The sequence below is a fragment of the Acanthochromis polyacanthus genome, chromosome 19 (genome assembly GCF_021347895.1).
Source record: "Acanthochromis polyacanthus isolate Apoly-LR-REF ecotype Palm Island chromosome 19, KAUST_Apoly_ChrSc, whole genome shotgun sequence".
Lineage (NCBI taxonomy): Eukaryota > Metazoa > Chordata > Actinopteri > Pomacentridae > Acanthochromis > Acanthochromis polyacanthus.
The window spans coordinates 17262309-17274885 of record NC_067131.1 but is presented as its reverse complement, the minus strand read 5'-3'; the positions used below and the strand labels follow the sequence as shown (position 1 = coordinate 17274885).

Sequence of the window (12577 nt, the reverse complement as noted above, 5' to 3'; positions counted from 1 at the left end):
CATGCTTTTCAGAAAATATGTGGAGTACTCAAACATTATGGTGCATAGTTAAAGTAATATAACTTTTAAAAGAGAGGTATCAGAAACATAACAATACAAAAAGGTGTGATATACTCAAAATCTGCCTCAAAATAATAGGGCAGTTTCAACACGTCTGGACATGTTCTCTGTAAAACAAGACCTAATGAGATGCTTTACACTCAACAAATGTATAAATGCAACACTTTTGTTTTTGCTTCCATTTTTTTATGAGATGAACTCAAAGATCTAAAACTTTTTCCACATACACAATATAATCATTTCTCTCCAATATTGTTCACAAATCTGTCTAAATCTGTGATAGTGATCACTTCTCCTTTGCTGAGATAATCCATCCCACCTCACAGGTGTGTCATATCAAGATGCTGATTAGACACCATGATTAGTGCACAGGTGTGCCTTAGACTGCCCACAATAAAAGGCCACTCTGAAAGGTGCAGTTTTATCACATACGTGCGGTTGTGAGGCTGATTGGATGTACTGCCAAATTCTCTGAAATGTGTGATAAAACTGCACCTTTCAGAGTGTGGCCTTTTATTGTGGGCAGTCGAAGGCACACCTGTGCACTAATCATGGTGTCTAATCAGCATCTTGATATGACACACCTGTGAGGTGGGATGGATTATCTCAGCAAAGGAGAAGTGCTCACTATCACAGATTTAGACAGATTTGTGAACTATATTGGAGAGAAATGGTGATATTGTGTATGTGGAAAAAAGTTTTAGATCTTTGAGTTCATCTCGTAAAAAATGGGAGCAAAAACAAAAGTGTTGCGTTTATATTTTTGTTGAGTGTAGAAAAGTACAATGGTGTCAAAACTGTCACTCCTATCATGTGTCCTGCAGGTGTGAAGAAATAACCAACTGTCACAGCTGTCACAGCATAAAAGACAATGCACAGGTCAGTTTTTCTTTCTTTTTTTGGGGGGGGGGGAGTTAGTACTCGTGTTAAACAAGAACTACTCCTGGATTTTTGTAGACAAATAAATTCTGCTGCTCTTGAACGCTGACTTCTCTTGATTTTTTTTTTTTTTTTTGAAGATCCTAAACATTTGAACACGGTCAAGTCTTAGACTCTGGCCCATGATTTGTGACTTAGATTCCACTTTAGCAGATGTTCATGGTACAGGCTGTACAGTGGCATGGTGGTTAGCACTTCTGCCTTGCAGCCTACAAGACCTCCGGATAGCGTCCTTCAGCTTCCTCCCACAATCCAAAAACATGCTGAGGTTTACTGGTGATTCCAAATTGTCCATAGCTGTGAATGTGAGTGTGCTGGTGACCTGTCCACGTTGTCCCCTGCCTTCACCCTAAGTCAGCTGATAGACTCCAGGCCCTCCGTGACCCTAATGAGGATTAAGCGGTGTATAGATGATGGATGGATGGATGGATGGATATTCATGGTACCCACAGGAAAAAGCCTAACAATGTAGGTGATCATGTGCTGTTTGTGGTTTCGAGGGAAATGTCCTGGTAACCAGTGGAAAAGAAAGTATGCAGGTTTTTTTCTTACACATTAAAAATACTCTATTAATGATGTAAAATCCTATTTTTACTTCAAGGTATGCAAGTCTAGTCAGTAATGTGATTTATCAAAATTAAATTACTCAATACAGAAGAATGTTCCCTGCTATTGTTACATAATATCATCATTGTCGTCATCATCACCGCTATTTTTATAATTAATATTATAATTATTATTAATATTATTAATTACTGCATCTACATCAAGGCCACGCTTCGCTGTTGTACTTTCTGTACATTCTGAATAATTATCTGGTCCAAAAATTAAACTATACAAAATATTTGGCTACCGACGCTCCAAACAACCTGCCTGGCAAAATCAAGTCAGTTGAGTCACTGATCTCCTTTAAATATACATATATCAAAGAGCTTTTCCTGATTTTCGCTTGTGTTTTAAATTCCTTTGTACAGTCTTTTATTTCACTTTAACATGTTTATCCCTTTTCTAACACTGTGTGGGTTTGTAACAATTGTGAAAATAGTGAGAAATGTCATAATAAAATCCAAAATGGCACCTTTACAATGCTTAAACCATGATGAAAAGAAATAAATCTTCACATTTGTGGAGCTGGAACCATGAATTGTTTTGTATGTGACAAATCACTAAGGACTAGTAAGACAGTTGTCAAATACTAACGAATCAAACCAGCACTTTAATCAGTCACAAAATATCTTTTTTTGTTTTCTTGTTTTTTTAAAACTGTGTCATGTGCAAAAAAGCTTTAATTTGTAAAAGCAAATAAATGTGTTAGGTAAATCTAGTAAAGGAAAATCACCAGGCCAAATATGAAAAGAATTGAGAATAAAAAAGAAAATGAATTTATGAAGGCTGTTGTGTTAATTGGGCTTTCATTGTCTCAACATTAACAGATGTTTTTGTTCATTAATGACAGAAAAATGCAAAGATTTTCATCAAATAAACCAATACCGACTCACTTCCTGCAGCCCGATCATGCTAAAATGTTGGGGGCAGTCAGCCCTTATTCCAGGTTTATTCTGTGCCTGGAAAGAGAAAAAAAAACTTGTATCACATGGAAAAGGAACAATAACTAAGCCATATTAGTGCATGTTTTTTGAGTATATATATTCAATGCTTGTCACCACTTTTACGTGCTTATTCTATTACCTGAAAAAAATCTAAAAAGGCTGCACAAATCGACTAGCCACACCAGAGGGCAGTGCAGGATAAAAATGAAAGCAAATGTCAAATTCTCTAGCAAATAGAGAACTGCATCACTGGAGAAAATAATCACAGCTGGCAAAAACAACTGTGAATGAATCGAACAATTAACTGTTTGTTTCAATGAATAGAAACGTCATAAACATTCCTTAAAAACAAATATGGTAAAGAGGTCAAACAAGCAGGACACGGTGAGGGATGTTTTGATATGATTTTTTTAAAATCCATAATCCACTCTTTACAGTCACACCATCAATCAAATCCAGTCTTATTCTCAAACAAACGCACGTCGGATCTGTTATAATACAACTCTGATAAGCTTTAAAAAGATGGCACCATCACATGGAAGGGGGGACATGATTAGGGGAGGAGAGTGTTTCAATAGACAATTAACAAAAATACTTTCTTTCATGAAGATAGAGCTTTTTTTTCATATACTATAAGGATAGAATAAAATTTTGCCTCTGAAAACCCAGGGTCTTATGTTTGGAGAGTGCTATCTTGAAAGTGTTGCATAGTCGAGGAGACGGAAATGTAGGACGGGGTGGGGGTCTTAATTTAAAATGACACACGAGGAATAAAAAGCTCTTTGTTTAATGCAGAGTGCAGGGTAAAAAATACTCTCTTTTTAATACTTTTATGGGATTGTTCTGGCTCTGCAACCTCCACACGATAAAACCCTTGAAAAACTAGACAAGAAAAGCTTGACCCGACCACCTTGAAGCTTGTGTACTGGGATGTGAGTGTAAAATCCTAACGGCAAGCATTTTTAGTAACATATAGTCCCATCTTTGTGCAAATGTAACTCAACAGGACAAGATCCACAGCAATCCTATGTGATAATAATCTCCCGAGCGGTTTTATGAACACAAGGGAAAAACTCGTTTCGTGTGTCATTCCGATTGTACCCTTTAAAAGTGCCGCTCAGTGGCCATCATCTGGAGAAAAATAACAAAATATACTCTCGGTAGGCAAACGAAGAACCAGCTTAGCTTAAAAATACTGTCTTTCTAGCTTTTTAAAGCTCCAATCCTAAAACCTGAAGAGCTCTAATCCTGAATGCAAACTTCTCTCTCGTTTTTCCTCCGCGACCGACTTCTTCGGAGATTGTGTTTACAAAAGCGTACTCCTCGGAGGAATCCTTGTCCAACGCTAGTTGAATGTGTTTATGCTGCTCATTCCTGCATCGGCTGGATGAAAGCTGGAAATGTTTCTAGTTTGCAAAACGAGAAGGGGAATTCCCAACGCAGCTTATAAAGTGTCTCGAGATACTGTGCTAAGCGTTTTTTTTTAGGTTTTTTTTTTAAACCAGACAGTAAAACAAATGAAGAGAGGGGAACACTGTATGAACCACACCCAGTCTTTGCTGCTGGTTCTGACTTTACAAGCTCCAGCCAGGGAGCGCAACTGCACCTCCTTTCTTTCCATCTTATCCACACATACATTCATTTGTCCTATATCCCGTGTACTCATCAACCAGCTGCCCATCCACTTATTGAGAACGTGTAAGAGTTTGTACTTGTCCAAAACCCAAATTCTCATCCCATGTCGGTCTCTTCCTTCTCAGTAGCATCTGCAGACCTCTGCTTTGCCTCAAGTCTTTGTCCAACAAAAGAAAGATCCACGCTGCCGGCCAGGGTCACCGGAACTCATAGATGGCTGCACTGTGCTCGGGAACGTGGGTGAGATTTAAAGACTGGTACCTGGAGAGCAGCGACAAAGAGGATGTTACGATATGTACATGGCAGAAGTACAAGACATATGTCAGACATAAAGAAACTTTAACTGCAACAGACTGTGATGATATGCATTTCCGCTGCACAACAGATGCTAAGTAGCAGAGCAACTCATGGCTAGCATATGCTCCTCATCACCTGAATCTAAGGGGCCGTTTACACGAGGACCATCTTAACAGAAAACGCAAAAGTGGCGTCTTGTCATTTCACGTTTAGACGAGCGGTTTTGAAGGAAATCTGCATATATACGGTGACTCTATAGTGTGTGGAATTCGATTGGATATGCATGCCAGGCAGCTAGGTGGCGCTGTGATAAAACTCCGCCATGTCTACGTGCATGCGTACCATCTCCCTTTTCGGATCTCCACCGCGGTAAATGTTCATGAATGGAATCTGTACAGATTCTGTACGTTTGTTGGTACGACTCCTGTAGTGTACATAGAGCTGCCAGAGTTGCTTGAAGGTACGAAGGATGGAAATAATCACACATCTTTGTTTACGTCTTTGTACCGGCCGGCAAACCAAAGCACCGGCGCACGTATGTGACGTAATTGTGTGCGCGACGTGGTCAGATCTCGGCAAAGTTTTGCTGTTTAGACGGAAACGTAACGGCGGAGCGTTTTCTACTTTTCCACTCTGGAGGCCGGTTTCAAATTTTTGCGTTTTCAAGCCCCCAAAACGCCGTCCTCGTATAAACGATAGGGCGTTTTGTTGAAATATTTTGACGTTTTTACCTGCAAGCATCCTCGTGTAAACGGCCCCTAAATCTTGCTGAATTTTGGAGCTTCTATTTGAATGTCTGTGGCTTGGAGATGAGTTTCACCCTTGTGTCAATGTTTGTACACTTTATAGCACTCTAAATTTAATGTCTATTGATCGCTTTGGCTCGTCTTATCACAGCTTCATTGGTGCTTCAGGTTATTTTTGATACATCTTTAGCGCAAGCAATGTGTAGACTGGTCTGACTGCACCTGCATCATTAAGCTACAGGCCACAGAAAAATACTGGTGCGTTTATATGCCTTTAAACCAATCATCTTGGACTGAGCTAAAGAGAGGATGTAGCAACAGCGTCGACTCAAAGTAGTGATGGGGGAATTGTTTTGGTGAAACCTTTGCACGCAGGGAGGCGAGTGCTTTGATTAAAATGGATAACTCACTGAAAAACACGACCACTGTGGCGGTTTACAGCTCACACAAAAGTGGAAAAACTCTACCTGTCATGGAGCCGTCATGTGTGAGTCACAAGCTCGCTAATCTGAGGAAACGTGCATATGATGGCTAAGAAAGTTTGCTCATTCATCAAGGCTTCAATACGTCTTGTGAAAAGCATGAATCATCACCAAGGTGAGAAAAACAACCGGTATTTTTCCAGCTTTGTTGTTTTTCCAGATAATCCCAAGGGTTTGTGCGGCTTATTTTTCTTCACGATATAATGACTCAAACATCTTTTTTTGAAACATAACACAAACATACACAACATAACACAAATTGAACTAAAACGGCCTACAAGCACACAAGATATTCACAGGAAAACAATGCAGGAATGCAGGAATGCAGCATGCGGCATAAATTTATCTCCTCAAGAGTCGCCTCACCATTTATGGATCACATTGTAGTGCCGCTGCACGAAGCTATGGCTGGTGCAAATGGGACATCCTACTGATGCTTCATCACATAAAAACATTCAACAGGCCAAACACGAGGCTTCCATAGAAAATAAACCACAGGAACTGCTATGTTAGGTGTTGCCAATTCAATCAGAACAAAGATCATAAACATAACTGCTTGAAGGAGAAGCATAGCGGGTTTTTTTCCTCTCCAAACTACAAAGATATGCCTTCATTGTATCAGAAAAAAAATCCACACCAAATTTGGAGATTCGCGGTGGTTTTCAGTCCAGCACACGCACTGCTTCAAGAACAACATGCTCTCGGTATTTTTCCAGGAAACAACTGAATCTGACATCTATCATAACAACAAATGTAAAAATCCATTTCTTGTTTTCAATCTGTACCGTTCCAACAGAGCTGCGGTCCAGTTTGTGAAAGACAAACCCAAAATGACAGGGTGTACTAATGTTCAAAAAAGATGAATGCTGACGTCTGACAGCCAGCATTTATTGAGAAGATAAATCTAGTGAGGGCTAGTCAACATTCACATTTTTGTAAATGTTTTCTACCCTCACAATTGTGATTTGCACAATAAACGTGGCACAAGTGTTTAATGTTTTCTCCTTTTGCACTTTTGAAAAATGCTCGACAGTCCAAGGAAGCAGCAAAAACTGCTTCAAAGCCTTTGGACGGAGAAAGGAATAGAAAACTGACATGAAAATGGGATGGAATAAAATCACAGGGCTTCTGTAACAATAGCCAAACCTTTATGTGCAGAGGGAGCTGAAAGAAATGCCAAAGAATGTCAAATAAAAATGAAAACACTAAAGATGGAGCGCAGGCAGGGCTTGGTTTGCTTATAACCGGGCGGTATGACCACATAAATCACATGCAACAAACTGTGGGGTTGGACTGCTCGGCTTCATCCATATACAGTTACACATTCGAACCTGGAACTGTTTGAAAAAGCCACATTCAGCTACTAATTATCTGAACTCCCACGGAGGAACGTGAAAGTAAGGGCACCTTGACAAAAGCTGCAAAAAGCTAAAAACTGAGTCTCATAATGACTTTTCCTGCTAAGATTCTGCAGCTGGCCAGGGATTTGATCCAGCTACTTTTCAATGTCAAGTCCACTTGCTCACGTTCCTAAAAATGACTCAACTTTGTGTCACAGTAACTTGTGCTGTGCTGCGTTACCATTCAGAGCTCCGGTGGTAGTAGTAGCCCTCAATTGTTGCTGTGGATTTCTGGAAGCAGATGTAGTAGAACCCAGCAAAGGAAGCGCCGCTGATGTCTTTGATTGTGTGATCAGGGACCAGAAACTGCTCCTGAGAGGGACGAACAGAGTGAGAAACGACAGCAGCTGCGGTTCAGAGGTGACTTATTACAACACACTTAATAGTGAAGCTAAACTTTCGTAGCTTCCTACCTTCCACCTCATGAAAATATAGTCGGAGTTCTTCAGATCTTCATAGTCAAAATCATCAGAGTTGAACGTCTTTGCGTACTGGTAGAAGGCCTGGAACTTGCCCTTTGGACAGAAAAGTAAAGGATTATGTCACAGTAAACCAGCCTGCTGTTGAGTGTTTTCGTGGATTATGAATGAACAAGGTTTCATCCTACCCAGTGCTTACGATCCACATCCTCATCTGCATCCCATTTCCGAGTGAGAAATGGCCGTTTCCTGCTGATGATCTCTCCAGCAAAGAACGTGGTCAGAGTTGGATATTCCTGCAAGAGCAACGGAGAGCGAGGAACACTTCAGTCGTGTTTCGTTTTGTTTGCCAACCCAAGAGATGTCGTTTTTTTACCCTTTGGAAGTGACGTAACAGGGAATACTGATGGTTAAGACCATCAGTCCAATGTTCAATTAAAATAACGAAACAATATCATTAGTACAAGATAGAAACTGACCATTTAGGTTATGAAAGTAGGAATACATGCAGTGACGTTCATTCAATTATAATAAACCATGATGCAAGGCTGATTTCAAATCAAAGCCGCAATGTGAAACAATACAATTAGCAAATCGCAAAGGAAATGTTATGCAATACCTTGGGATTAAGCAGTAATGTCAGTGACTTTACAGATTCATGTTGTCCCCCTTGTGTTACATATTTACTCTGCCAAGGAACACGCCAGAGTTATGTGACGACTGGCGTCCGTCCGTCTGTCTGTCTGTAACATTATTCATTTTCAAGGAAGGTCAGAAATAACACAAGCACCAACTGATAAGATTTTGGCAGTGATGCGGCTTATAGTCTGGATCCACGGATTTGCTAAGGATTTCTGTCATTGAGAGATAGCGGCATGGTGTCACTGTAACTATGACAACAAGTGAACACTACGTCAGCTGCCTGCTGACGATCACATGAATGGACTTGCTCTTATACAGCGCTTTACTACTCATCAGAGTACTCAAAGCGCTTATACAACAATTGCTTCCATTCAACCATACGCTCACACATTCTCACTCTGGGGCGGACGGAAGCGTGGCTGCCAATCCGCGCCTACGGCCCCTCCGACCACCACCAACATTCACACGCATTCATACACCAGTGAAGAGCACTGGAGGCAAAGTGGGTTAAGTGTCTTGCCCAAGGACACAACAGCACATGACTAGGCGAGAGCGGGAATCGAACCGCCGACCCTTCGATCATTGGACGACCCGCCCTACCACCTGAGCCACAGCAAAGCCACCGCCGCCAACTTCTCGGGACTTATCCATTGATTAAATTGTGGTGGTGTTTCAGAGTCCCATCAATTGATGTCGCCAGCTACATATTTGGGTCACGCGATTCAGTGTCCGTACATAACGTACAAACGCAAAACACACGCTTGTGCTCAGTGCAAGGTCATTTTGTTTGTGGGTACATCTGTATTAAATGGCCACATGTTATGTTGCCATGATTTCTGATCATCAATAACTAATAAACAAATGCTACAATTCTAGAAAAAAAAATGCTGTATTTCTGACAATGCCACAAAGGGGAATGAACAGCCTTGGTGGAGTACTGTGCCCTCTGAGTGTTTTCCAAGTTTAAATCTGTTACAAACTGAAATCTGCCAAAATTCGTAAAGCCTTACGATGATGCATAGTTCTGTTTTGTACAGTAAGAGTATAAAGATGCATGTTGGTAGTCGTCTTAGAATTCTAGCATCTTAAAATCATCAGCAACACTGTTAAACCACATTTCCTACAGAGACATTGTAGTATGTCAACTTTAATCAGTGTGCCAATAAAATCTAAATTACTCGGTCAGTGTAAGTGCACATACAACTAAGACAAATATATCAGTTGACACCTATGATTTGGAAATGGTTCAGCTTCAACTTCATGTCCAGTAAAGTCTGCTCACATTAGTTTATGAAGAAGTTAAAATGCAGCAACCTGTTGAAGGGTTTATCACGGCATATTCCTCAATCTAACAAGAAAGAATACTCGAAGTGGGGGGTAGGGTTCATTGAAAAGGACATCAAACACAGCTACTGTCATGAAAAAAATCACCTACATCAAATAGAAATTGCTGATTTTTAAAAAATGGATCTGGACAAGAAAATGTTTGATCCACTTTGAAATGTTTATTCATAAAGGTGGCATACTCAAACAGCTTCACAGATCATGTGCACACCACCTTAGCCAGTGACATATAAATTAGACCCTCCAGAAAAACGTGATTATGCGATCGCATGAATTCCTGCATTAATCACCAAAATGCCGCTGATTATGCGGGGGTCAATTATTTCCCAAAAGGCCACATAATCCCCGCAAAACAGCACATAATTGCCGCAAGAATCTCACATTTCCACGAAAAAAAAAGAGAAATATGCGGGTCCTGCTTGATTTCACAATTTCCGCATAAAATGAGAAAACTACAACCAATATAAATGGAGTTGTGAGTGAGTTTTTATGTGACACCTGACCTGACGTCATCAGTTCGCGCATTCACACACACACTAGAAGCACGAGTTGATGCGGAGCGCGGCGCCAGTGTTGCCAACTTAGCGACTTTCTCGCTAAATCTAGCAACTTTCCAAAGCGTCCTTTTTTTTGTCAAAAGCGACTCGCCACAAATCTCGCGACTTTTTCTGCAGTTCTGGAGACTGACAGGAAAACTCAGATCATTCTGCAGTTACTGTCCTCAACAAGTAGCAGGTGCTGCTGTGAGCTTCTCCCTCTCCCAAAGCACAGGCTGTCAGTCCAGTAACCCCGCATCAGACCCAGTGTCCGATTAGAGGACACATCCCTCCGCGGCCAGATGGTAGGTGAATCGCGCATATTTTTGCATATTTCACAACTATTCATATACTTTGCAACTTTCCGCAATTTCTCCGCATAAAATGGCATAAAAACCCTTCATATTTATTCGCATAATCAAGGATTTTAGCCTGCATAATCAAGGATTTTTGCCCGCGTTTTTCTGGAGGGTCTAATAAATCCTGTTTTACTTAAACCTGTCAAGCTGTCTTCAAGTGTGTTGTGTCATTGCGCCTCGATTTGAAGACCTATCTACACCGTCACAAAAAAGACTGTGGATGTCTTTGAGATTGGTAGGGGATTTAAGAAGGTCTCCATAATATTCAAAGTAAATTATTCTACTCTAAGACTCCAAAATGTGCTCCGCCTGCTTTGATCTGCATGGGAGGCGTGCCAGGAAAGAAAACCTTTGGTCTCCAAAAAGAGCATTACAGCAAAACTACTGGCTGCCAGTGAACATATAGAGAAACAACAAGCCTTGTGGAATCATGTTCTCTGGACAGATGAATCAAAGGCCACAGTAATGAAGGCCACAGCAATGAAGGAAAAGTTTGGTGCAGACCAAAGATAGCTTTTCAAGACAAGAACTAAGTACCAGCTGTAAAGTATAGTGGTTGAAATGCTACCATTTGGGGTTGCCTTCCTGACTCAGAGATTAGTTCAACTATGAATTCTGCACCATAATCAAAGCTTAAAGATAATGCAAGGCTATCCATCCAAAAGATTTAGACCAGTGAACAGGAAAACGATCCTTACCACACTAGGAAATCCACCATGGAATGGTTCAAAAAGCAGAAATGAGAGATTACAATGTCAAAGGGAGTCAAAGCTCAGATCTGAATCCCAGTAAATATCGTGAGGGGATTTGAAACAAGCAGTACATGTAAGAAAACCCTTAAACATCTTGCAACTGAAGGAATTTTTCCTTAAGGAGTGGTCAAATATTTCAGCAGGCTTATGTCAGAGACTGGTGGATAAATTATGCAAAACTCATGCATGAAGGTATTTTGCTCAAGGGGCAAAACTTACTCTGAAGCCAAGGGTGTACTTATCATTTCTGTAGAAGAACATTTTACATCTAATGACATTTTTGATGACTAAAGTAAGGAAAAAGCTCATTTTAACTGTACTACTCTTAGGGAACCTTTATCTTTAGGGACTGCTTCAAAGAAGATCAAATGTTGCTTATCTGGATATTTCAAAATAGCTTAAAAAAATCAACGGTGACATGACTGTATGTGGGACAAGACAATGTTTAAATCATCTATGTGAGTAAATTAATAAAGGAAATAACTGTTCTCACCTCTGTCAGTCCTTTAATCTTCAGGTAGCCACACAAGTATGAATCCTCCATGGTGACATGCTTTAAACAGAAAAGAAAAGACAATGTTGACATTTACCTCCTGAATGTAACAAGTAGTTTCCTCTGTATTCAATGACAGTGAGTGAGGATCCTGTGATAGCAGCCATAAACATGCATTTTGTGTGGGATTTTCCATTCAAATGCAGAAGCTACAAATGATCAAATCTCTTAAGCAGTATTTTACGATATTATATTAGCTTAGTGACCTATAAACAATGAATAAAATATAGGTTTAAGCTGAAAGGGGCTGATTGTATACAGTCGTAGGCAGTGCTACATCCACAGCTAGCTAGGCGACTTTCTCCAGGACAGGCCAGGACTGATTTTCCAGCTGTCAATCATCACACCGCCCGTTTGACAGATCACCAAACCCCTCTCCTGACATCTCGACCAAATAACCAAATATCCGCCTCACAGCCCCACCTGCAAAACAACCTCCACGTCGTAAGAGTTCCCTTTGCTTTTCTGGTGGCCCCTGAACTTGGAGCCGCTGTACAGCAGCGAGGTGACAACACCGGGCTGCTGGGTGTTTATCGGAGGCGGCGGGATAAGTGAGGCCGAGGATGCGAAGGCCGCAGCTGGGGAGTCGCTGAGGTATCCAGCGGGGACAGGCATGGCTCCCGCTTGGCTGGCTGGGCACCGACCGCTGTCAATGGCCGTCTGGGCGTGGAACTCTGTCGGTGTCTACGAGGAGGTGGAGGCGGGATGAGGAGCTCCACCAACATTCAAATTCCACTTAATTCCGCTACAGTTCAGTTTACCAGGCACCAAGCTGCCACAAAAGTAAGTGGACTTCGACGCGGCGCTGTGGCAGCGAGTATCCGGCCCTCTCATTGGTCAACTGAATTCACCTTGCGAAGATC

The 12577-nt window shown here is 41.1% G+C and overlaps 1 protein-coding gene across 1 annotated transcript; it reads right to left on the bottom strand.

The window, feature by feature from the left end:
* Nucleotides 1-2939: 2939 nt before the first annotated feature.
* On the bottom strand, nt 2940-12522 carry gid4 (GID complex subunit 4 homolog). Its single transcript, XM_022221375.2, has 6 exons — nt 12138-12522; nt 11655-11714; nt 7717-7824; nt 7523-7624; nt 7291-7421; nt 2940-4445 (listed from the first exon to the last, which is right to left on the bottom strand). The coding sequence occupies exons 1-6, from the start codon at nt 12327-12329 to the stop codon at nt 4382-4384; spliced, it is 657 nt and encodes a 218-aa protein (XP_022077067.1). The 5' UTR covers nt 12330-12522; the 3' UTR covers nt 2940-4381.
* Between the last annotated feature and the right edge of the window lie 55 nt (nt 12523-12577).